At 45.7% G+C, this 27078-nt stretch overlaps 1 protein-coding gene across 4 annotated transcripts in view; it reads left to right on the plus strand.

Moving 5' to 3' along the window:
- The window catches only part of FAT3 (FAT atypical cadherin 3), a 674764-nt gene that overhangs the window by 594627 nt on the left and 53059 nt on the right, over positions 1-27078 (plus strand). For all 4 annotated transcript variants that reach the window (XM_086678557.1, XM_086678555.1, XM_086678554.1 and 1 more), the window contains 5 exons: positions 14629-15018; positions 17590-17804; positions 19008-19145; positions 20354-20497; positions 23814-24011. In XM_086678557.1, the coding sequence (XP_086534683.1) occupies positions 14629-15018; positions 17590-17804; positions 19008-19145; positions 20354-20497; positions 23814-24011 (1085 nt within the window). The remainder of the gene's footprint in view (positions 1-14628; positions 15019-17589; positions 17805-19007; positions 19146-20353; positions 20498-23813; positions 24012-27078) is intronic.

Genomic DNA, 27078 nt, shown 5'->3' on the forward strand with positions numbered 1-27078 from the left:
GCGCTCTGTAGGTATTGCGTGACATTAATGAATGGACACAACTGGTAGAATGAATTACGTTAATAGAAAATACAGAGATTCTCTCTAAGACTCTTCCAAAATGATGCCTTCTGCTTTCAAGTGAATAGTTAGGTCCTCACATTAATCGAGAACAGGAAAGAGACAGAGAAGAGTTATCTTGTGGCAGAACTTTCCCATTTCCACCCAAATGTTTGTATTTGCACAGCCCTCAACATTCTTAATTTTGCACTGTCATTCACTGTAATAATGTAAACTTGCTGTCCATGGTCAGGATTCATTTTCTGAGTATTTAATGAGGGAGTTGGTATCATGACCCCTGCTGTCCTCTCATGGAGCAGGACCTGCAGTGAACTTGCTTTTCCAAAGCACCGATCTTGTCAGAGGAAATAAATGGCTGGCCTAGTATTGTGGAGCATTGTTTGTTCTGAGAGGGTAGCTCCTTATGTAGGAGCAGGAGATTATTTATCTGAGAGTCATGTTCATTAAAATAACCCCTGAGGGTTGTTAAACAGAGATCTTTCTGACCAAACCACATTAAATGAGTCTATCCAGTTGTTTGTTATCTCCTTTGACTCATCCTAGGCTTGTGTATGTGTGCCACTTACTGAAAGCCATGAAAAGGGCCTTGGGAAAAAAAGTGAAGACAGGAGATAAACTCTCAGCAAAGTGCTGTGGATTAGGTGCTGGCACTATGACAGAGAAGCATGTCAAGAGCTCTGGGTTAGCAGTTTCCTGCATCTTCATGGGACAAACTCTATGGGAGTGTCAATCATACCAATCTATAAGGATCTCACTGCCGGCTCACATGGCCTTTCCTTGGTGTGTACAGCAGAGAGAGAAAGAGTTCTCTCTGTCTTCCTCTTCTTATAGGCTATGAGTCTTGCTAGATTAGGACCCCATCCCTATGATCTCATTTAACTTAATATCTCCTAAAAGCCCCATCTCCAAATAGTCGCATCAGTGTTAGGGCTTCAACATGTGAATCTGGGGCTGGACACAATTTAGTGCTCAATACCCTGGGGAGGAGAGCTATGATATTGTGAGGCAGGCCTGTGAGAGGCCCACATGGTGAGGGACTGAGTCCTATTAGCAGCTACATGAGTGTGCTTGAAAGTGGACCCCCACCTCCGTTTGAGCCGTCAAATGAAACTGCAGCCCTGCTCAACAGGACACCTTGGGCCACAGCCGACCAGCTAAGCCATGCCTGGATTCCCACCCCCACAGAAACCATGAAGTACTACATATTTGTTGTTTCATGCTACGTTCTGGAGTAATTTCCCATGCAGCTGTAGAGAACTAGCACATTCATGCAGGTTTATGGGCGTTCTGAATTCTGTCCATGTATCCTTAAGAATCTCATGCCATAGCCATTATCCACCCACAGACTCCACTGTGTGAGGAAGAAGGGCTGTCATGCAGGTCAGTGGCAATCAAAACAGGGCCCTCCCTGAAGGAGAAATAGTTCAGCCGAATTGGGAACACGCTGCTTTGATGTGGTGGAGTGAGTGCTGATTCAACAGCGTCAGCCGCTCCTTGTTGCTGCTCTTGTGGTTTCCTGAATTCTCCCTGGGGCAGCAGGCCCACTTTGTTGGTGCATCACAGTCCTAGTAGATGTTCGGATGTTACACTGGCAAGTCCCTGAAAAAAATCCAGTCAAAACCTTTCTTTTCCCAAGAAGGAAACGGAGGCCCATAGACAACGAGATGTACCCAAGACGACTTTGTGAGTGGCAGAGCGGGATCTAAAAGGAAGGGACCCTGATATCTCAGTCCAAGGCTCTTTTCTGTATTCTAATAATTTCCACCAGAAGGTGTTTCAAGAAGGATTTGATTCTGATTCAGCCGGCCTGCTCTTAGGTACCATATAGTCTTCTCTTTCCTAATGCCTTGGAGCCTCTTGCCTCTAAGCTGCATAGGTCAGCGACTTAATGTGGTTTTTTTTTCTCCCCCAAAGCTCTGTTATTCTCTAAAGTATTAAATCTTTAAAGGCGGCTGAGGAACTGTTAAAATGTTCATAAAAATTAAATAATCCCCCGAAAGACTGAGACATGGGCCATTTCCGGAGCATGTTGTGGCTGAAACCCTTTGTCTGTTGTGAATATCAAAAAATACAATCTTAAGAGAACCCCAAACATTTACACAAGTAATCTTGCTGTGGCACAAGAGCAAGTGGTATTCTTGCCTGCAGATGGAGAAACTGAGGTTCAGAGAGCTAGCTTGCTCCCCTCCAGCCATCTGTCAGGTGGTCCTGAGCAAAGGTTTCCGTGGCCCCATAAACCCCTGAATTCTTGACTTGCCACCTGCACCAGGACGCTTTCTGCAGTGCTCGCAGTACACGTGGCTAAATGGTGGACTGTGGCACCCCATCACCTCCTTGTCACATTTGCCTGTCACTTTGGGAAGCAACAGCATGCAGTGGTTTGGGGGGGGAGACCAGATCAAATACCTCTAGTCTAGCCTTTACTAACTGTCTAACCTTAAATAAGTTCCCCAGCCCTTTTCAATTCCACTTCCTGCCTATAAAAATGGAGATATTAATTCCTTGTTTTCCCATTAGACCATGAGCTTCTGGAGGGCTGGGACACCAATCTGTTCATCTCTGTGTCACCAACACTGGCATGGCACCAGGCACCCAGTACATGTTCCATACATGTCTGCTGAGCTGTCGAGTGGTTGGGAGAACGAAGTTAGACATTCCATGTTAACTCCTTGACATCATGTCTTGTGCATAAATGGGTTCCTTCTGCCAGGGACTTTTATCCTCAGAGCTGGGCTCCCTCATGTAGGAAGCCTCAGAGGCTAAAAATTCCTTTCTCCAGGCCCATTGGACAGAACGTAAATGCCTTCTGTCACACAGGGCTTAATTTGGGAACATGAAATAATCCTCTATGCCTAAGAAATTAGAACCCCTTCAGTTGATTAGAGCAGTACAAACTATCCCCTCACAAATTCCAGGATCCAACAGCAGAGGAAAAATAACGCACAAAAATCAGACAAGCTGGTTATCAGCCCTGGCTGTGCATCAGAATCCCTATGGGAGCTTTTAAAAATAAACAGACAAAAATAAACACAAACAGGTGAAGGCTCCGTCTCCAAAATCTGATTCAGAAAGTCTGGGATAGGGCTCGACATACATTCTTTTCCTCTTTTTGACTGTGATGCCTTGCCTGGTTTAGAAGTGTCTGCGTTTGATACACAGAAGTTATTATCGTTATTATGCCTTTTAAAATCCAATTTCTTCCAAGCAGGGGGTCCAAACAAATGAAATAGCGAGTTCCTTCCAGGAAGGGATGTCTCAGTGAAGAGTTTTAGCACCACCACCCATGAGCAGGGAATTCTGATTTCTAACTGTTGATGGCAGTGACCCATTCACACACTGCTTCGTTCCTGGATGCCACGAGGGTGGTTAACAGGCCTCTGTGCTCCTCCGTGGATCAGTCCTGATCCAACATGCAGCAACGCAGAGGACAGGATTACAGGAGCGCTTGTCTCGAGGGGAATTTCCACCTACCCCTGGGAATTTTGTGCAGACTCCAAGGACCCCCAGCTTTGGCTCCCTGCCTCTATGTTGAATGTGCTCATCAGCTTTGTCACAGGATACTCACTCTCATTTAACCTTGTGAAGCCTCCTTGATGGGCACAATTTTGTTGTCCATGACCTGTGGGGAGCTCTCTAAATAACTTCTCACATATCACAGAGTGCTTCCCGCTCGGACACCCTCTTCGTCCCCCTCCTCCAGTCTTCCTTCTCTCTCTCTCTCTCTCTCTCTCTCTCTCTCTCTCTCTCTCTCTCTCTGCTAATTCATCCATCAACTTATGCTTTTCATTTACTCTGGCTATAATTGTTTATAACAGCTTTGGTAATTTGCTAGTGGTTCTGAAAATAGACAGCTTTAGCTCCTGCCATTCTACGCTTATAATTTAGCAACACTGAACCCCTTACCCTTCCCTGAGCACCCGGTTTCATCATTCTTAACTTCACATGTGTTCATGTCACCCGAAATACCCTTTCTTTTTGTCACTTTTCCACTTTGGTACTCCTGACAACTCCTGTTTTTCCTTCATGACTCAATTCAATTGTTTTCTTCCCTGGGAAATGTCCCTTGGCCACCCCTCACCAATAATCCACTATATATATGCTTGTCTCCTGAGACATGGGAGATATTGAGGGGCTGTGATTCTGTGCATCCTCAGTGCCTGCCAAGAGGTGGAAATCCTGTGAAGATTTATTGGATGGAGGTGATTTATTGGATAGATTAATGACTGATCCAATGGCATACATAGTGACCCACTTAGGAGACATATTTAGTATTATTGCTGGGTAGTCCAGTATAGAAGTTCTATACACCAATAAAGACGGAGCTTTAAATACTTTGATGAATTCATTTACTTACACTTGACTCTTCCGGGCTTAGCAAAGTGCCAAGCCATAGATGGGAGAGCTTATGTCCAGACGAGCTGAAGTCTTTGAGGTATCGCGAAAGATGGTATCACCCACCAGCGGGGCCAACTCTACGGAAGGACAGCCTTTGCAGGTATACAGGCCCCTCGCTTAGAAGGGCCCCTGTTGGTTTAATACTCTGCTCTGGCTATGTCCAACAGGGGGCCCTGCTTTCTTCTATGTCTTAGAACCTCACAATCATGTTGCCAGTGCTACCCAGCAGAGCTGGTGCCAGCCCAACTGGTGAGTCCCCAGGAAGTCTATGGTATTGCCAGGATCTCCCTGACTCTGTGACTGGGGCTGCCTTGTCTCCTTTTTAACTGTTCAAAAGGCCCCGGGATTCCTGACCCCAGAGTTGGTATTTTGCCCAGGGGAATGTGCCAGGGTTAGTCATCACCCAATGAAAAACTTGTAAGAGGCACTTAAAACAGAAATAATCAGAGAGTCTATTTAAAGTCTAATTTGAAAAGTAATTGCAATTCCATGGACCTCCTAATGGCAACTTTCTTTTATTTTACATCATCTGAAGGCCTATTTTAAAGATAGAAAAAAGTGGTCAGTTTGAGCTCTTTAGCTATAATGGGATTTTACTTGCCTCCCACAGACAATGACATGATGCTAACCATTTTCTTCTACAGCTTAATTTAAGGATATCAAATAGCTCAAAACGATGTATCACTTGAAATACCTTTATAATGAGACCTTGACAAAAAAATTTTTTTTTTAAATTTTTTTAATGTTTATTTTTGAGAGAGAGAAAGAGACAGAGCACGAGTGGGGAAAGGGCAGAGAGAGAGGGAGACAGAATCTGAAGCAGGCTTCAGGCACCGAGCTGTCAGCACAGAGCCCAGTGTGGGGCTCGAACCCACGAACCGTGAGATCATGACCTGAGCTGAAGTCAGACACTTACTGACTGAGCCACCCAGGCACCCCCCAAAAAATATTTTCTATGTAAAGTCAGTGTCTTTCTGAGTACACACACACACACACAAAATAAGGAATGGAAATATCCAGAAAAAGAATGCTAATATAATACATAAGTATCATTTTCTACAATTATTTCAAATGGTATGTATGTTGAGAATTAAACTGGCCTGGAAAATAACTCAGAAATTTGACTGCTCTCCAAAATTGGTGATAAATTTTCCATTACATGATGTTTGTAATAGTTCGTTTACTTACTAGAAACATGATCTGTGTCCACTGTAGAAAATCTAGAAAGACAGACAAAAGGAGAAACGAGTCAATTCTAACCACTGTTGCTATTTCGATGAAGTCCCTTCCACCATTTTTCTTTCCAAAAATGGACTCATAAACTAGATATTGTTTTGTAACCTGCTTTTTTCACTGGCTCACAAACATATTTCTGTCTCTATGTTCTCTTTTATACTTTTATATGGCAACGTATACAGTATTCTATGATTTGAGTGTCCTATAACTTATTCAGTCAGTTCTCATTCTTGACAAATTGGGTAGTTACCAATTTTATTCACAAATGCAAGCATCCAGTTAGCAATAGTTTTTTATATATGAATGTTTTTATATAGTTTTTATATATTGATGTTTTATGTACATTTTTGATAGTAAAGATTCCTGACTCCTCTGTGTTGCACCCTTTTGGGGTCCTTCATTCTTTAACACATATACTTGTAGTGGCCATGGATGTGTAGAGTGCTTATCACCTACATTTGTTGTGTTAGTAATACTCTCGCTTTGATCCCCTGGTCACTTCTGCAGTTCAGTGTTCATTACTCTCTGATGTGGGGCCCGGGACTCAGCATTGAACTACAGAAATAATAAGACACAGTCCCTCTGCGTAAAAGATACATTAATCTAGTAGGAGAGAGGCCATAAGTAAAACTAATGATAATGTAAAAATAATATTAAGGGAGCACACAGAAAAGAATAACTGGGAAATTAAGGAAGCTGCGGAGAGGAGACCCTTCACAGAATAGGTAGGAATTTGACGAGGGAGGAGGGGAAGAGAGCATTCTGAGCGGAAGGAAAAGCATGTGCGGAGGACTGGGGAGTAAGTGTGCATGGAGTCTTGAGGAGTAGCTGGAATAGAGAACACACAATGGAAGGAGAGCAGGGGATGACACTGAGAAGGTGGCTTGGGACCAGAGGGCAAAGGATTGGAAAGCCATTCTTAGAAGTCTCTACTTCTGACTCTAAGAAGTCAGAAGTCAGAGCCTGTCTTGAGCCACTGAGGCAAAACTGGATCCAGAGCTTTAGAAACCGACCTCTGGTTAAGTTTGGCCAGGAGAAGAGAGAGTCCAAGGCAGCCTGCAGGTTGGAGTCTCTGGCAACAGTCTAGGTGAGAGAAGATGGGAGCCTCACCTGGTGGTGAGAGCTGGCCATAAGATAGCAAGGAGACATCTCCAAGGCAAATCTAAAGAACTGGTGGTTCTGATTCAGATGGGAGACAGAAATTGAGGGGAGATGTGCAGCAAACTCCGTTCAATTTAAATAATTCCTCATCGGGGCGCCTGGGTGGCTCATTCGTTTGGGCACCTGACTCAGGTCATGATCTCAGAGTTCGTGGGTTTCAGCCCCATGTTGGGCTCTGCACTAACAGCATGGAGCCTGCTTGGGATTGTCTCTCTCCCTCTTTTGCTGCCCCTTCTCCACTCATTCTCTCTCTCTCTCTCTCTCTCTCTCTCTCTCTCTCTCTCTCTCTCAAAATAAATAAATAAAACTTTTCAAATAATAATAATTCCTCATCAAGTTGTCAAACTCCTGGGTTTGGAGATGGCATCTTTCAGACTCCACTTTCCCTCAGTGCAGTGCCTAGAGTAGGCAAACAGGTGGAACTTGGCAAGCCCTTATGAAAAGGAAGGGTCGTGTCCAGTGTCTCCTGTGAGAAAGACAGAACCCTTCCGCTTCTCAGAAGTAACTACTGTCTTTGAAGGATGAGGCCGTAACCAAAGAATGCAATGACATAGTCAAGAACCGAAGCTTCATTGATCATTTTTCTTCAAAGGATAATCCTTATTGCTTAAATAAGAGCGTGCCTTAATCACCAAGCTTGGGTCATAGAAACTGTGAGATCTAAATATACTTGCGGGATTTCTGGTGCTAATGAATACATATGAATGAAAGCAGGAAAAGTATTGGTTCAAGAACAAGTTATTAGGGGCTCCTGGATGGCTCAGTTGGTTAAGCGACAGACTCTTGATTTCAGCTCAGGTCATGATCTCACAGTTTGTGAATTCAAGCCCCATGTCGGGCTCTGTGCTGACAGCTCAAAGCCTGGAGCCTGCTTCAGGGTCTGTGTCTCCCTCTCTCTCTGCCCCTCCCCTGTTCATGTGCGCTCTCTCTCTCACTCTCTCTCTCGCTCTCACTTTCACTCTCACTCTCTCAAAAATAAATAAATAAACAGTTTTTTAAAAGTTACTAGATTGCCTGGGTGTGGAATCAGGGTATTGACCTAAATGGAAAATGGAACATGAGGAACCTTTAAGCAGTGATTCAAATGTTCTATATGTCAGTGAGGGCCATGGTTCCCCGGGGGTATATGTACATGTTTAGAATTTATGAGCTGGACACTTAAAATCTGTCCATGTTTTTGTACATAAATTATGACACCTCAGTATACCAATAAAGTTGATTAAAAAAAAATAAGTGAGAAGAACCAAAATTAAAAGGGTTACTAGAGTCTGATTGTTGAAATTGTTTCAGATCATTCCTTCCCCTGGATATCTATTCCATATGACTTCAAATCCCTTTATAAAAGCCAGTTTACAGGAACGTAGCACAGCCCCTATTTTTACTGTGTCACCTACAGACCAGACCGTGTACAGTTGCTGGAGGATATTCGTGTGAATGTCACAGACAAGGCCCTGCCCTGACAGAGTCACAGCAGCTGCTGACACAAAACCCCAAAGCCAGCCTAACAGAGCTCTCGTGGGTTCCTTAAGCTCAGAGAGCTCGATGTTAGGAGGAGGGCAGGAAACATTTTCCAAAGACCACGTTAAAAAAAATCTCAAGGTACTTCTGTGTTGACTGCTCACGCCATTTGGTTTTGGTGCTGATTCTAACACCTGTAACAATTTCAAACATAAAGCTGAGTTCTTCTGACTCTGGGTTAGATCCCTGGGAATGATCCTAGCAGAGAGCATTATCTCTCACCGAGGTAATAATGCCTTGCTGTAAGCTGTATGTGTGAACTCTGAACACTTAACTGAATGGTATGAATCTGCTGCACTGAGCTTTCTTCCCATCCAGAAGATTCCAAGAGCTGTCAGGATAGGCTTACTTTGGACTTTGGTGTTACAGCCCACTTATGCCCAGGCATGGCAGCTTAATGAGCATTTTGAAGGTGGGGAGATGATCCTTTGGAAATACAAATGAAATGAGCTCTATTAGTTTCATTTGGAAATGAAGTACAGTCTGAAAGATCATCTTGGACCTCACCTGATCTGGGTTCTGTCATTTTAAAATTAAAAAAAAATTTTTTTAGTTTATTTTTTGAGAGAGAGGGAGCAGGGGAAGGGCAGAAAGAGAGGGAGAGGGAGAGAGAACCCCAAGTAAACTCCACACTGTCAGTGCAGAGCTTGATGGCGGAGCTCAAACTCACAAACCACGAGATCATGACCTGAGATGAAATCAAGAGTCAGATGCTTAACCGACGGAGCCACCCAGGTGCCCGGTCATTTTATTTCTTTATTTTTTTAATTTTTTTAATGTTTATTTATTTTTGAGACAGAGAGACAGACAGAGAGAGAGACAGAGCACAAGCAAGGGAGGGGCAGAGAGAAACGGAGACACAGAATCTGAAGCAGGCTCTGAGCTGTCAGCACAGAGCCCGATGTGGGATTCAAACTCACGAACCGTGAGATCATGACCTGAGCCGAAGTTGAACAATTAACCAACTGAGCCACCCAGGTGCCCAGCCCCCTGTCATTTTAAAATTGAAGAGACCTTGGGGCGCCTGGGTGGCGCAGTCGGTTAGGCGTCCGACTTCAGCCAGGTCACGATCTCGCGGTCTGGGAGTTCGAGCCCCGCGTCAGGCTCTGGGCTGATGGCTCAGAGCCTGGAGCCTGTTTCCAATTCTGTGTCTCCCTCTCTCTCTGCCCCTCCCCCGTTCATGCTCTGTCTCTCTCTGTCCCAAAAATAAATAAAACGTTGAAAAAAAATTTTTTAATAAAAAAAAAAAAAAATTGAAGAGACCTGAGGCCCAGTGAAGAGGTTAAATGACCTATCCAAGCACACGGGTATAGCTTGGGCAAACCATGGGCTAGAGGCAAGGTCTCCTGTCTTCCAGAACTGGACCATATTGCCTTCATTTGAAAGTACTCAAAACTTCGACTGTTATGTGCTATCCGATGTCTAAAAAGCCCGTCTCTCTATTTGGCTGAATTGAAAGGAACCTAACCTCCATCTAGAAACCTTCCAAGAAGGGAAATATAGATACCCTTGGCAACCCACCTCAGAGTTTCACTGGCTTCCCATACTGGGAATGTTTCTGTGCTCTTTCTTTCCTCCAACCCCACCCTCCAAAATGCCACTACCTATTGCTTCCTTTCAGCAAATAGGGATTTTAATCATTCTCTTTTTACTTGATTTTAATCCTCTGAAGACCTGCCTGCTCCATTTGCCACAATTATAGCATGCAGAAACTTCACTTGCAATGAAAGTCATATATCTCTTGGTAGCCTGTCATTTCAGCATTTGGGGAAGCTAAGTAGCTCCGTCCTCATTAAATTAGGCTCAAATTGGAGAAAAGAATTACATACTTAAAAACACAGACGCAAAATGATAGATTAGTGTTATACCTTAATAGAACACATCGTGGCACGCAGTAAAAGCATTAGACCAATTAGCAAGCAAGTTTTTTACTCAGGTTCATCTTTTTTGCTGGGTATGTAGCAAAGGGATGGTGATTTGAAGGATGGAATTTATAGCATGCCCTTGGATACAAAGTTACCACTTTAGTGGCATGACCTGCATTCATTTAACAAAGATAGCACCCATCACCTGGTAACACAGCAAAGATCCAAGCGCTAGACCAAATGTACTGCCTCCAAATTGGCATTTACCTGTCCGGCTTTATTTCTAGAAATCATTGAAATCCATGGCAATTGGGTCTAAATGGGAATGTTAATACATTCCAAAAATATATTCCGCTCTTGAGAGCTACGAGATCATAAGTGATGGCATTTAACAGGGTTGGTGGTTTGAGGTTGTTTTTTTTTTTTTCCTCCCCTCCCCCTTTTCTGGTCTCGCTTCCCTATCAATCTGATTGGTAACAGAAAGGAGAAGGAAACAATAAATCTCCCAGTTCCTCCTGGTGTGAATGCCCAAGATATTGTCAGAAGCAGAATGTATGGGAAGGGGGGGGGGGTTTGGGTCAGCAACTTGGTGGGGGGAGGGGATGCTTTTCTGCTGTGGTAAAGCAGAAAAACCCTGCCTCCGAATCTAAATTAACAGAATCTGCCCAGAGGGGAGCCGTGGTCTTTGTGTGGCTGATTAATGTCAGCCTTGTAAACGCAGTGCTCAGACAACAGGGCTAGCCCGCTGAGCAGGAAGCTCAGAGAACACAGCATCTCCTGCTCTGGGATGTGAGCAAAGCCGGTACCTCTGAATAGGGCTGAAAGAGAGAGAGGTAGACCAGGAACATAGGTGATAGTTTTAATTAGATTTCAGCTGTCTGTCCTAGTGAAAGAAACACAGGCAGCCATTAGGGGCACCTTCCCTCCAGGCCTTGTGGCCACAGAGAACAGCAGCGTGCAAATCCGACCCCTGCCTCTCCTAACACTCAGCTCTCAGCCTGAAAGCCACCGCTTTCACAACAGTCGGAAGTGCTCTTCTTCCCAAATGATCTTTAGGTCTGAAGGGGAAGCGTGTCCAAGAGCACATCTCCAGAAATCCTTAAAGGGAACACAGGAGCTTTTCCCTCATGCTTACCTAAAAACGCTAGTGGCAGCAGGCAAGCCATCAGTCCTTGGTTTATGCATCTGCGAAGTGGGTCTTGTCAGGAGATGCTCAAATGAAGGATCCTGCATGGATCTCCTGCCCCAACTTATTGTTCCTAAGAGTAGTGTTTCCTACGCTGGGGGTGTAAGTCAAATCCACAGGCAATGTGTGTGCTTTGAAAACCTGCATGGTATATTGATGTCAGTCGCTGATGTATTCCCATAAATCTGTTTCTGTGACTTTGAGGGGTGTCCTGAGAGCCTCTAATCAGTCACTGCAGCTTCTAGGCACAAGACCAGCTCTGCCCCCTTCCTGTCCCTCCCCACCACCACCCCCCCCGCCCCCCCGCAGGGTTATTGCAACACTATGTATATTCACCCCAGGAGTTGATGTTGAAGAATTTAATCTTAGAGAGCTAGAAGGCATCCTTAAAAGGTCTGCTCTGGGGCCTTATTTTAAGGGGCAGTGAGGAAGAGGAGAACCTTCTTGTTTTTAATCCCAGCACCAATAAAATCAGAAGCTGATGTGTATATATCACAGGGTAGTTGTTTTGAAAGAGAAATAAAAGTAAATGATGAAACTCTGGAAAAAATGGACTCTCTGGAATGGAACCAAGAACAAGCTCTCAGTATTGACCTTTTGGTTAAAGCCACATAATGCAATTTATGTCATTCCCTCCAGATAGATGATTTTATTGGTTTGCTGGGAATTTTGGCTTAAGGGAAATTACATACTGGGGGAGCAAAGTGTTTAACTCTTATTACTGCCGAATGTCTGACCCCATGGCGAGGTGTTATAGTAGAAAACAACACAGAGTTAGGCCCTCCCCTCTAAGAGCTTACATTCTAAGTCTGTGATTTGTAAAAGGCATTTTTAGATCATGGTCATAGCTAAAAACCCTTGATTAATGACTGTCTTCATTAAGGCATTTAGGATCAAAGTAATGCTTTTTCAGCCTACAAAGATGTTATATTTTGCCTCTTAGAAATCTTAACACCTAGTGAATTGGGGGTGCGTAAATCATTTTGAAGTCCTAAGATCTTCTGATGAAAACAGTTCAATCAGTCTTCAGAACCAGAAGTCAATCTGATCATCAACCACTAATTTGTTGGTTGTTGGTGGACGTCTCCTGGCTGGTATGTTTTAGCTTTCATGTATATGAAGGTAAAATGGCATCTTGATAAATAAGTGCGTTTCTTTAAATCACAGAGCTGGAGGCCACCCTCTGAGTAGATCTTCCCCCTTTTTTGATGGAGTGCTCCAGGCTCACTGGCCATTGGATTTCTTTTTTCTCTTTGCATTCTCTTATGGCCCCAGCCATCCTCATGGCTCCGCGTGGCCCTGGAACCAGGTAGCACTCACATTCATAGCTCCACGTGGACTCTCCTCTGATCTCCAGCCTCCTGCACCGGCTCCCTACCTGAGTATCCGCTTACATATAAAATGCCCATCTTGAACTTAATCTGTCCAAAGTGGGGCTCCTAGTCTGTGATCCGAATCCTGGTCCTCCTGCAGTCCTTCATCCCAGCCGACGGCAGCTCCCTCTGAGTCATCCTGGGATCTTCTCTTTCTCTCACGGCGGAAAACAGTCTTTTCTCACCACCTCCAAGTTGACAACACACCGGGGATCGCTCCCTTCTCACCACCTACGTGTTCAGAACAGGGCAGAAGCTGACCTCTTCTCACCACTCAGAGGCCACCGCCAGTGCAAGCCACCACTGTCACGTGCCTGCGTTCCCACGGGCGTCAGCCAGCTGTCCCTGCTTCCTCACTTGCCGCCCTTCCTTCTCTTCACAACCAGCAGCCTGAGTGATCCTGTTAAAATCTGAGGCACACCCCATGACTGCCTGCCTCAGAGCCCTCGGCTGGCTTCCTGGCTCAGCACCGCAACCCCACGTGGGCTGCTCCCCAACCTGCTGTCACCCTGAAACCATCTTCTCTTTCTTGCTTCCTGACTGTAGTCACACCGGCCTTCCCGACAGTGCCCTCCAACACGCCAGAGGGGCACTCTGCACTTGGGGGTCTCTCTGCCTGCCACGTTCTCTCCCCAGATTAATCTGCACTGTTCTCTGCCTCCCCTCCTTTGGATTTTTATTCAAGGGCCAAGGCCTTCCCTGAGCACCTTATTTAAAATTACCACCCTCCCCTCCATCTCCCAAACTCTCTCTCCTCCAAGCACTCCTGGTCCCCCCTGTGGCTTTTTCTTCCTTTTTACCCCCTGACCTGCCATTTGTTTTACGGATTCTTTATTGTTAATTTATTACTTACTCCCACTAAGTGTAATGATTTCCTCAAGAAATGGTTGACTCTTGTCCATTGCTAAAATCTCTAGCATCTAGAGTAGTGACGGATAGATTCCAGATAAACATTTTTTGAAGTAATTAATTTGTATTTCTCTTTTGGTGGCACATCTTTACCCCCGTATTTATTGGCACCTTAGAGTTTTTCTTAAAGATGCATGGGGTTCTCTAATATATGAAGAATACCCAACTATTTATGATATCTGTTGCCAATATTTTATGTTTTTTTATTATTTAAGTTAGTTGTATATGTTACTTACATACAATGTTTTTTTTTTTTTTAACGTTTATTTATTTTTGAGACAGAGAGAGACAGAGCATGAACGGGGGAGGGTCAGAGAGAGAGGGAGACACAGAATCTGAAACAGGCTCCAGGCTCTGAGCGGTCAGCACAGAGCCCGACGCGGGGCTCGAACTCACGGACCGCGAGATCATGACCTGAGCCGAAGTCGGACGCCTAACCGACTGAGACACCCAGGCACTCCACATACAATGTTTTTTTGAGAGAAAGAGAGAGGGCGCACACACACATGAGTGAGGGAGGAGCACAGGGCGAGAGAGAAAGAGAGAGAGGATCTCTTGGCTTTTTAGTTTTTAAGGCATTTATTTATTATTAATTTATTTTGAGAGAGAGACAGAGAGAGTGAGTTGGGAGGGGCAGAGAGAGAGGGAGAGAGAGAATCCCAAATAGGCTCTGCACTATCAGCACAGAGCCCAACTCAGGGCTCAAATTCATGAACCGTGAGATTATGACCCTGAGCCAAAATCAAGAGTCGGATGCTTAGCTGACTGAGCACCCAGGTGTCCCTGTACATTTTTATGCTTTTGTAGGACCAAAGCTGTTGGCTTCTGTCATTACTGATCTTCTTTCTATGAGTAGCCATGATATTCTAGTGCAGACCGTCATCGAACAGCATTCTTCTCGCTAACGTTCTTGCGTCTCCCGCAGGCATCAACAGGAAGGTGGTGTATTCCCTGGCCGACTCTGCCGATGGGTTCTTCTCCATCGACGGCTCATCAGGCATCATTATCCTAGAGCAGCCGCTGGACCGAGAGCAGCAGCCCTCCTACAACATCAGCGTCCAGGCCACCGACCAGAGCCCCGGCCAGGCTCTCTCCTCTCTTGCCACGGTCACCATCACTGTCCTGGACATTAATGACAACCCCCCTGTGTTTGAGAGGAGGGACTACCTGGTGACGGTGCCTGAGGACACCTCCCCTGGCACCCAAGTGCTTGCTGTTTTTGCCACCAGCAAAGATATTGGCACAAATGCCGAGATTACGTATCAAATCCGGTCTGGGAATGAACAAGGGAGATTTAGAATCAACCCAAAGACAGGTGGGTAAACAGCAACCTGCTTAGAATTCACAGCTTCACTTTTCCCCTGCTTCTCCTAACCATCTAACTGCCCTCTGGGTGGCCTCTGCTTCTTCCTCTTCCTCCCTCCCAGTGGAAGCACATCACACAGACCCCAGGGTGCCTTCTGACACTCTGCCTCTGCGCCTGCCCCCTGCCAAGTTGTAAGCTCCTGGCTGTGGGCTCACTGGGCAAATACGTGACCTCCAGGTGGGCTCCAGGATTTCTTGTAGGAAGGCTTGGGAGCAGTAAGGTGGTTCATAGATGGGGACAGGAAATAATAATTGCGCACCGAGCATAAGGGTTTGCTTCTTTCCCTCTCTTCTCTGTTTTTGCTCGATTTCATTTTGGGTTGTTTTACTTGGATCATGTGTTTATGTGTTTGGAAGTGCTCCTGGAGATGAGCATCCCAGTGCCCCTGTCCACGCTCAGGCTGCCACTCTCTGGTCACCTGCCAAAGAAGACATTGCTAAGTGGTGTGCGTGGTGATATGCAGGCCTTCTCAACTGTGCACCCCAGTCAGCTGGAACCGGCTCTGTATGAGTCCTGTCCACAAATCCCAGTCAGGACACTGTCCTTTCTCACCACGCCCTTTTCAAACTCAGGGGCCATGTGGCGTCACCTAGGGAAAACACGCCTGGAAATAAATCAAGAGAACAAAAGGAGAACCCTAGGCCTTTCTTTCTATTAGGGAGTTAACTATTGGGAGCATTTCGGGTAATAAAGATGGTAATAAAATAAAGATGGTGATTCAAGAAACAAGTTGGGATATTCTTGGGAGAGTAAACATACTCACCCTTTCCACTATGTATTTTCCTAGTGTTTGTATTCATATTTTTACACTATGTATTTTCCTAGTGTTTGTATTCATATTTTCACAGCACTTTCATGGATAATCTCATTCATTTACCTATTTCCCTATGAATAGTCATAATCAAAGCCATCCCATTTTTCAGGTGAGAAAGATAAGTCTCTCGCACTTTGCGTCCATTGGACGCAACTCCCTCATCATCACATGAGAAAAATGCACTTGCTGAACAGGAAACTCATAATTAGCAACATCTATTTAGCAGGTTGAATACGCCAGACTCTTATTAATTCATTGGTTATTTCTCGCATTTTCCATATGAGAAAAACAGAGCTTCGAAGAGGTTAAGTAAGTTCCCCACTGTCCACTGTGAATCAGTAGAGGACCCAGGATTTGAGCTCAGATCTTCCTGATTCTAGAATACGTGCTTTCACCTCTGTAGAGCACTGCTATGCTGGGGTCGGGGGAGGTGCAAAATAAGGAGATACCGTTCCTGCCCTTAGGTGTAGGGAGGTGGAAATAGCGATGAAAGAATTGCATTAGCAGCTTCTCCCAGCAGTACCTCTGTTTATTAAGGTCATTACTTCAAATTAAAATGTATGGGATTTTCCTCATTTAAATACGTGTTAGACTTAGTCTGTCTAGTTATGGCCATTGTATATGAACACCACGGGGAAATGGTTAAGTACTGTTTAAATTTGGCACTACAGAACGAGACTGGGATACAAAACAAAGCACTAAGGGTGGTAATTGCTAAGAAAACTTAATTATGGGGAGAAAGAGGCTCTTGTTATAGGTATGACTTCTGTTTCTCACCTTAAACAGAAGGGCAGCTTTAGCAGCTAGAGAAGGTGCCTGTCTGGAAATGTGAATGGATGTGACATACTGACCTTGGTCCTAATGATTGTTTTCCAGTTGATAGAAATGCCCATGAATGCCCTTGAGATCTGCTCTGCAGGCAGTACAATGACCAGTTACCAAGTGCAGAATGCAGAATTGAGTCACCTCACCAGAAAGGGATAGAATGGGAAGGAAGAGCACTCATAGAGCCCCTCCTAGAGGTGGCACCCCGCCAGGGCCTTTCTACTTGTTCTACTGGCTTAACTTAAATAGCTTTAGGACGTGGACGTTCCCTCTGTTCTGTAGTTGTGGATGTTGAACTCACACTTATTAGTTGGCCACTAATCCCAGGTATTTCCTTTTCATTAGGTCACTGTACCTTGAGATTTCTGAGATCTTTGCCCTCTTTGTGCTGTCATGGTTTTAGATAAGCGCACTGTAACTTGGCAAGGCACGTTCGTGGTTAATTGAATTCAGTGAAGTTTGCAGATATTCACTTGCTGACCTGGGACAGGATCGTGCAATCACATCCACACATCTCAGCTCATTTTCCATCTGCCTGGGTCCAGTTAAGGGATCATCAGGAGACGCTTATCAGGGATGCCGGTTTCTGGCCCTTCTCCCTAGAGGCATGTGGGTGAATAATGCCGAAGATTTTCAGGCTGCTTGAGAGAAGTTCAGAAAGTATTGTAGAAACATTCAAAGACTTTATTTCTTCAGTGTTGCATCTGATGGATAGCTATGTTTTAACTGACAGCATTAATCAGACTCTGAGATGCTTTCAGCAGGGCATTAAATAAACAAATTCCTGAATGTCTAAAATTCTTGGCTGGAGATGATGTGATAAATATTGTCATGATTAGGGAACCGCTGACCAATCTTTTTTTCCTAATCTCTCTTCAAAGGGGGTATTTCTGTCTCTGAAGTGCTGGACTATGAATTATGCAAAAAGTTTTACCTGGTGGTGGAAGCCAAAGATGGGGGCACCCCAGCTCTCAGTGCCGTGACCACCGTCAGCATCAACCTCACGGATGTGAATGACAACCCTCCCAGGTTCAGCCAAGATGTCTACAGTGCCGTCATAAGTGAAGATGCCTTGGTCGGGGACTCTGTCATTTTGGTAGGTGCCAGTGGGAGATCCAGATGTCTGGCACTAATAATTCTACTAAAGAGAGTGAAAAACGTGAGCAAAGTCTGTCTCGGATTCTTGTCACACTCTCTCTTTATGGGTCCTTTTGTCCCCGAAGACTCTAGTCAGTCACCAGTCTTTCAACAGTTCTTTCTCCTTCTGTACATTGGAAGGGTCTGATAAATTCATTTATACCAAAGTTTAAGTGTCTGATAATTACTTTCTTCCTGAAAGTGTATGTTATTCAAAAAAACAAAACAGACCACAGAATATATTTCTAATGTCGGCTTCCACTGGTTTGTGACCTTAGATAAGAAGGTACTAGGTGGCTAAGGATAAAAGAAAGTCTGCCTCCCACCCCGCGCATGCGCACACACACACACACACATACATGCATGCACTCACACACGCACACAGAGTAGGACAGTTGCATATGGGAGCAAGATTAAGATTGCTTGGCCACTCTTAGAGAAGCTCTTTCTGGAGGGAATTTTTTCTAATACCAGTAAGAGCAAGCCATGTAAAGAGTACATGGGCTCTCTCAGACTTACAAATTATGTTTTGGAAACAGTGAGTTCCATCCTTACCATCATCACCACCCCTACCGGACAGGTCCCTTCCATCCATCCTTATCTCTGGCTCTTGCAGCACCAGGTGTCGGTGTGCATTCTTTAGACACCAGAGGTGGACTTCCCAGGACCACTTTCACGCATATAAATCCCAGCATCACCAATACGGAGCAGCAGAGCAGTGTGTTTGCCACGTGAGAAAGGGAATTTTCTCAGGCTTTCTTAACACAGAGGCTCATGAATTTAGAGAATGTCGGTCTCAGTGGCAGAGACCACGGTTTGCAAAATTGGGAAAGAATCACCAAACTCCCCCTATGAGCTTTAGCTCTATCCTCAGTGGCTCAAGGCCCAAGGAAAATCATGCCTGACAAGCATCAGGCTGTAGGCAGACAAAAACTACTGGAAAGGAGGTGGCTGCTCCAGTAGTGGTGCCTCCCTCCTCCAGCCGAGCCATCCGTTCTTCTGCCGGGGGCATGATGGCTAGCACGTGAGCATAGAGAGCTCTAAGAAAACTGCCAGAGCTGTGCCCAGTTATAAGACCCGGGACCCTTAGAATAAACCTTTTCTCTGTCTCTCATGGCATGCCTTTTGTTGTTGTTGTTGTTGTTGTTTGTGTCCCACGAAGCTGATAGCAGAAGATGCAGACAGCCCACCCAATGGACAGATTCGTTTTTCCATCGTGAACGGAGATCGGGACGATGAATTTGCTGTGGAGCCTGTCCTGGGACTTGTAAAGGTTAAGAAGAAATTAGACCGCGAACGGGTAAGCTGGTTTAGGCCAGCCCCCTCCCACCCATGCCCATCCCTTCACTGGAGTCCACTCAGGCTCCATGAGTAAAAGTAGGAAGATTCTGCATTCCAAATAATGAGAGTGAATAGGATAGGCTGAAATGCAGCGTGACATATTTGGGTTAGACCTTTGAAAGAATTTTCTGCCAATAGATGCTAGCAGCTTCTTATTTATGGGTGTCTTAAAGGAGAAAGCAAAGATGTATCTTTCTCTTTGTGTAATGTTTATTTTTTAGAGAGAGAGAGAGGGAGAGAGCGAGTGGGGGAGAGGCAGAGAGAGGGGGCAGAGGACATGAAGTGGGCTCCGTGTTGACTGCAAAGAGCTTGATGTAGGGCTCAAACTCACGAACCTATCAGACCATGACCTGAGCTGAAGTCGGACACTTAACCGACTGACCCACCCAGACACCCCCAAAGGTGTAATTTTCTGGATGCTTTGAATTTTGGTCCTTCCCAGAGCAAGGAGGCAGGAAAGTACCTTCAGCATTGGGATCCTGTGGTCCTGGTTTCATCCACAGCTTTAGCACTAGGTGAGCAGATATAAAAGGAGCATCTGAAGGAATTTAGGTCAGAAAGAATGATCCAGAAAACTCCTCTGCCAACGTTAAACAAAGTTTCTAAACATTGTGTTTTGTGACCCAAAATATATGTCTTCAAAGTGAAATTACAGGAAGAGATGTCATAGTAGTGGTACTCAAAAGCAGGAAAACCTCTTTAGGTGATATATCCCCATCACTCCTGAAGTTCAGAACTCATAAGGAAGATCAGGGTGACAACCGTCGTGTTTGAACACAGGATGAGAACTGTAGTTGTAACCAGGGGTTGTTTTGTGCGTCCCCACCCCCCACTTCACCCCCGCCCCCCATCCAGGGGACACTTGGCAATGTTTGGAAACATTTTGGGCTGCCACAAATGGGCAGAAAGTGATACTGGCTTCTAGTGGGTAGAGACCAGGGATGTTGCTAAACATCCTACAAAGGCACAAGTCAGCCCCCGGCAACCAAGAATTACCTCGGCCCCAGAAGTCAGGGGTGCCGACGTTGCAAATCCCTGGTCTCGAGTACCAAGAGGGAAGGTGGCTGATCTTCAGCAAAGCACAGCCATTCCCGCAGCTCTTCTGAGTGTGTGCAGACTGAAGGAGATGCTGTCCGTCTTCACTGTTGGCCCTCTGTGCTTTGGCAGGTGTCTGGATACTCCCTGCTCGTCCAGGCAGTAGACAGTGGCATTCCTGCAATGTCATCAACTGCCACCGTCAACATTGATATTTCTGATGTGAACGACAACAGCCCGGTGTTCACCCCTGCTAACTACACTGCTGTGATTCAGGTGAGCCAAATCTTGCCTGCTAGTCACCTGTCCTTGCGTGCCCAGCCTTCTTCCTCTGCGATGGTTTACTTACCATTTTTGTAAATTAGTCCTTTAAGTTTAATTTATTTTTTGAGAGAGAGAGAGAGACAGCACAAGCAGGGGAGAGGCAGAGAGAGAGGGAAACAGAATCAAAGCAGGATTTAGGCTCCAAACTATCATCACAGAGCTTGATGTGGGGCTCAACCCCATAAACCGTGAGATCGTGACCTGAACCAAAGTCAGATGTTTGACTGACTGAGCCGCCCGGGCGCCTCATTTTACTCACAAATTAAAACAATGGTTTTTGGGGTTTTTTGCCTGATACCAATTCATGCCATCATGAGACGGGTATGAAGAGAGCCTGATTCTTCCACAGCTACTGACTAATAAATAGTCATAAGCACTGTTGCCGACGGGGCTCTCTCAAGTGTCGGGTGCTTTACATGAGCCACTTGTCCCCCCCACAGCCTCGTGAAGTGGGAGGCTGGGGAAGCCCCCACTTTATGCTGAAGGAGCTAAGGGCCTGAGGGGCTAAGTAGCTCACCCAAGATCCTGCAGCTGCTAAGTGGTAGAATCGGGGTTTGAACTCAGGTCAGTGTTCTGCAAAACCCATCCTCTTCACAAGGACAGGCTGCCTTTCAGCTACTCTGTGCTATTCTGGCAACAGCAGGAGATTGATACAAACCGTCTCATCTCTCCAAAAGAGATTGGGCATCAGGATAGAGCTGCTACTCATTAAAATCAATCTTCCATAAGCAATTTGTTTAGCACTTTAAATCCACCTGCTCCTTAAAATTAGTTTGCAAGATGGAGTAGCTGGCATTCTATTCTCAGGGGGAATGACTCTTCTTCCCATCTATTTTTTTTTTTTCAAAAGATGTTTCGGGGTTGCCTGGGTGGCTCAGTCAGTTAAGTGTCCAACTTTGGCTCAGGTCATGATCTCACGGTCTGTGAGTGCAAGCCCCGCATCAGACTCTGTGCTGACAGCTCAGAGCTTGGAGCCTGCTTCAGATTCTGTGTCTCCCTCTCTCTCTCTCTGCCTCTCCCCCGCTCATGCTCTGTTTCTATCATAAATAAATAAACGTTTAAAAAAAAAAAAAGATGTTTCATGAGCACAGTGCTGGGTGCCGAGCTATCTCCTCTTCCTGACCACTGGAGGCTCCGGGAATCCAGTCCAGGAATGTTGTCAGTGTGGAGGACATAGAGGAAACAGCGATTGATACACGTGTTGTGGGGGGCCTCAGAGAGTCCTGAGAACCGGCTCTTGCCTGATCCAGTTTGGCCTCAGAATCACCTCCCACGGGGTCTGAAGGCTTTGAGGGGAGAAGGTGAGATGAGAGTGAGCCAGGTCTTGAGAGACCCCTTTGGAACAACATCAGGACTTAGTCTGGCCGTCACGGCCGGCTCCCCAACTCTGAGATGTCCAGGAGTCAGGCGGAGCGGAGAGGCGCTCGCTCGTAAAGCAAGCAGCCCCGGCCTCTTTCCTGCCACCTTGTCAACGAAATCGGATTCCTTCAGCAATGGTATTCAGGTCGTCCTCTCCTCTCTGATGGTCTTTCCAGCGGCTGTGCACTCTTGTCCCCCTCCTGCTTCCGCACAGCTTCACCTAGGGGCTGCCCCTTCCTGCATTTCTGTCTCTCTCAGATGGCCCTTCTCCAGGACCGCCTCCCACGGAGGCACTGTCGGCCTCGCACAGCCGGTGTGCTCGCCCCAAAACAAAATGGGCTTTGCCCACTCAACATTCGGTTTTATGACACACATCGATCAGCTTGACAGCCTGTTTTCACATGCACAACAGGAAGCCAGCAGTGAAAGAAACGAGAATCGCAGCCATGAGCAGTGACCGCGGCTCCTATCTGCAGCGCCGGGGCCTGTCCGTGTTCTCTTTCACCCTTCTTTCTCAGATGGTGACCCCTGGGGCACACATTCTGTCTCTCTCTCTGTGTCTCTCTCCTGTAGAGGAAATGGCCTTTATAAAGTGAGCAAACAAATCAATAACTCTCCTATTTTGTGTGGTGCTGAGCATGCTGTCACTGTGAAATAGTAAATCTACATGGGGCTGAGGCGGTGCCATGGCTGATTCCAGAGGGAAACAGGGTCTAGTTCCTGATGACCAAAAGGCCACTTGAGAGAAGCAACAAAGTAAGACGTCTTTTGAGGTCCTTTTCTCTTTCTCCTTCAAAAACTGTTCCTCCCTTTTCCCAAGCCAGGACAATTTCCTTTTTCCAACACATGGTTTTCATAAGACTAATTCAGCACAGCAAGCTGAAGCGTGCCCGCCCCGTGCACGACTCCGTCCAAACTGCCGTGTATCACGGTCTCCATCTCTGTGACCCAAACTTATTTAATGCTAAATCAGTGTCATCAGAAGGCCTGAACTAATGAAACTGACTTCAGGCCCAAGCTGTGGTAATGCCGAAGTCTAAACAGAATGGGGCAAGAAAACCAATGCCTGGGCTCCAGAGGAATTCAATTTGGCGTTTTTGGAGTGAGGAGAACCTTCAACCCAAGAAGAGCCTTTGTGTTTCTATTTTGGGGAACAGGCAGGAAGGTTCTGCGAAATAATCCTTGAATAAAAACATCAGGGTTTCCAGAAATTCTGATGACTTTAAGGGTTTTCTTTCTCTGCATTCTCAAGTCGAGAAATAGTGTGCTCGCTTTCCCTGTCCTCAAGAAAGATGGGAAAACTGTGTTCTGAGGGGTGAGATGCAAAGCCCTAGTTCTACCTGGCGTATGCCTTTGTGTGTTTACTGGGAAGTTGCTAAGATGTGCCCCCGCCAAAGTCTGATGTTGTGACACTGCGTCACAGTGTTAGGGCTCAGCATGATTGTGTTGTGACAAGTGTGACGAAGTGCCTTCCTGTCCCAAAAGGTCGATGTTTCCTTGGCCCGAGAGGGTTTCCGACCTAGTCACAGAGGCTCGTGGGCACCACATGTTCCCAGAGCTGCTTAGGTGAACCCAGGGCCTTTCCAGCCTACAAAGGACAAGATGGAGGCGACACCATCCTGGGACCCTATGAACCTGTTCAATGCGAAGTTCTTGTGTTCTCTCCCGCAGCTCATTGTCTCACGGGGCGGTTGTGGGGAGGCAGCCAAGGATGCGGAGCATGACGCTTACAGACTCCAGCATATTTTCAGAAGACAAGATAATATTACAGGGAATCCCTTCTGCTGAAAGCCCTGTTTTCTAGCCAGTAATGACGGGGTTTTTTTTGGTTTTTTTTTGTTTTTTTTTTTTTTTTAACGTGAAGAGAGGTGTAATTTTATCTTCCTTTTTAATATACTCTTTTATGCAGGAAAACAAGCCAGTAGGCACCAGCATTCTGCAGCTGGTGGTGACAGACAGAGACTCCTTTCACAATGGGCCTCCCTTCTCCTTCTCTATCCTGTCGGGAAACGAAGAGGAGGAGTTCATATTGGACCCACATGGGGTCCTGCGGTCAGCTGTGGTCTTCGGGCACACGGAGTCTCCGGAATATGTGCTGTGTGTCCAGGTACGGCCCCATCCTCTGTCCACATCAGGCTGGCTTTCTCTTTTGCTGGTTTCCATGCCCCGTGGATGGTTTTTCTTTGTGGAGCAAGTCAACATAATTCATTACCATGCAGGAATGTTCCCCTTTTAATCTCAAATTCAATTTCACACCAATAAAAGCTGCCTCTTTGTGTGAAATTGAACAGGAAGGAAGGGAAGCGTCATTGTTCAGAAGGGACTTTCCCATAGGGTGTACCAGGCAGACAGTCACTGGGCCCAAATCTGCATTCTCAAAATTCCTAGGGTTCTAATTGACCCACAAAGACAACTAATTGGTCGAGGCTTGCTGCTTTATACTGAGTAGACTTTGCCACATTACTCTACTTGGCAAAGCTTCCAATCTTTGTCCTAATATGATTGAGACATAGCGTGGCCTCTGCTTTTGAAGAGACCTTTGCTTGGTAAGTTTTCCCAGTGAGGCAGGAGGGGACCAAGCACTCAGATGGCAGTGGTCTCCCAACATTTTAGCTTCCTCAAGGTCAATGGCCTTGTAAAATGAAATGGGACAAAGGGACAAAAGTGGCAGGTATGCAAGGGGTGTGGATAAGAGCAGGAAATGAGTTCCCAGGAATTAATTTTGCCAGTATCAAGATTTGGGTCCCATTAGTGAAACCAAGTGACTTTTTACTCACTGTTGCCACAGAGGGCAACCTAAAGTCATTATTAATGGTGGCAATAATAACAATAATAACCCTTTATATGTGTGTCACATTCCATTATGTTCATTATTTCTTCTGGTAAGTTATGGCTTGCACTGCTCCATGTGACCTTCCAAATTAATGACTCTTGGCTCTGAGCATGCCAGTGAATGCTTTGGTTGCCACTCAGTCCTGCAACAATGTTGAGTGAATATTTTTTAATGTTTATTTAGTTCTTTATTTTTGAGACAGAGAGAGAGCACGAGCAAGGGAGGGGCAGAGAGAGAGGGAGAAAGAGAACCCCAAGCAGGTTCCACACTGTCAGTGCAGAGCGTGATGCAAGGCTCAAACCGTGACATCATGACTTGAGACAAGGTTGGACGCTTAACTGACTGAGTCACCCAGACACCCTCGTAAATAATTTTATATCACAGTATAGGTACCAAGAGCAAGGAGAGACTTTCAGTGCCTTGTCACAGGAGCTGGTATAGTTTTTTACCCTCTCTGATTGTTAGAGAATAGATTTCACATCTCAGACCTTAGAAACACCATAGAGAGCTTTCTCCTCCTAGTCCCTAATGTTAAATTACCACCAAGTCCTGAGTTTCTGCCTTCATAAGGTCCCCATATGCGTCAGTTACATGTCGTTTGTCATCGCCCCACTTCATTCACTACCTCCCTGTTCACTCATTGTTGCAGGAGCCTCCTGGGTGACTCCTCTGGCTTCAGCCTCATTCTTTTCTGATACATCCCTACACCCCTCCCTGAGTAATCATTCCACTTTGGTTATATCGGCCCCCCTGAACCAGGGCTCAACCAACTACAGCCCCAAACACATCATGCCCTTAGCCTGTTGTTATCAATAAAAGTTTATTGGAACATAAGCTTACCTATTCATTTACATATGCTCTGGCTGTTTCACACTGGAACCATAGTTGATTAGTTGATAGAGATCATATAACCCCCAAAGCCTAAAACTATTTCTATCTAGCCCTTTACAGAAAAAATATACCAACTCCTTCCCTAAACTAAAACCATCTGTGGCTCTCTAGTGCCTGAAGATGTGGGGTCTGCAGGCCGAACTCCGGCCCCATTCTCTCCCATTTTCAATTTTGACGTCCTTTGGCAGACATGGTTTTCCAGTCCTGCTCAGTCCACAGGTCCTCTAATCTATCACCTTCCACCCAGCAGCTCCATGCCTTTCTGTCACCTCTCTGCTCTCTGACATTTGAGTGGGCAACCCCTAGCCTATGAAGTCTATACTTATCCCTGTCCTTTGAGGCCCTCCACAGCCTGACTTCAAGTTGAATCTCATTTGCTAACTTATCTCATCCTACCTGACTTTTCCATGTCAGCATCTCTGGTTCATGTGGTTGATCACATAAAGTATGTGGTGATTTTAATAGTAAAAATAACAATCACATTAACTCTGAGGTACAAAGTACTTCCGTGGGTCAGGCCTGTGCTAAGCACTTTGCCATCATGGTGTCTTTTCATTCCCACCGTAGTAGAATCCTGTGAAGTAGGTTCTACTATTATAGTCATATTAAAGGCGCAGACATTTCAGTTCAGAAATGTTAAGTAACTTCCACAAGGCCAGGCACGTAGTGAGTGCCTGAGTCAAGATTTGAACTCGGGTCCACGTGATGCCCAAGTCCCTGCTTTTACATTGCCTTCCACATACGAGGACATATCTCCTCAGATTTCATCTGACCTCCAAGGTCCACCGCATCCCTCCATCCTCAGACACCCTCCCTGGGGACCCCGTCCACAGGAATCTACCCGTGTCTGAAGTTCGACAGCACTGGCTACCCCCAAGCTGCGCACAGAAGGGTTCAGGAAAGATGTGCCATCGGGTGCTTCTTCTGTCAATTCTTATACGTAGAAAGAAGGCGAAGCTTTTCCAGGCTACCTATCTTTCCCTTCTGCATTCCATTTTTTTATTCTGTACCTTAATTTATGCAATTCACACCTCATGTTATTTCTTCAGTGTACAGAAAGATGTCCTCTGGCCCAATCCAAAGGAAAGAATTGCAAAGATTGTTCCTTCAAGTAAGAACACCACTTTATGTACGATGTCCCCTGTGGCTTCTGTTCAAAATGAAAACAAGGCCAGTGTGTGGTGGGCATGTGGATCTCAGAGCAGCCTCCCTTCTCCTTCCCTGTTCACCCCCAACGGCTATACTGTGTGCATATATTTTATCGTCCATAACAGAGTGTGCATGTAAGGACCAAAGCTGATAAATCACTCCTCTTACTTCAATGCACGCTCTCAGCATTTTGCAGAACAGTAACAGGGGACGGAGGAAGAAGCAAACACGGGTAGAGGAATAGACGTCTTCTCTCTGAATTTTGTTGTTCTTAAAAGTGTTGTGATTTTTCTTAGTTCCT

Source organism: Puma concolor, chromosome D1 (assembly GCF_028749965.1).
Source record: "Puma concolor isolate L17-30 chromosome D1, mPumCon1.1.hap2, whole genome shotgun sequence".
Taxonomy (NCBI): domain Eukaryota; kingdom Metazoa; phylum Chordata; class Mammalia; order Carnivora; family Felidae; genus Puma; species Puma concolor.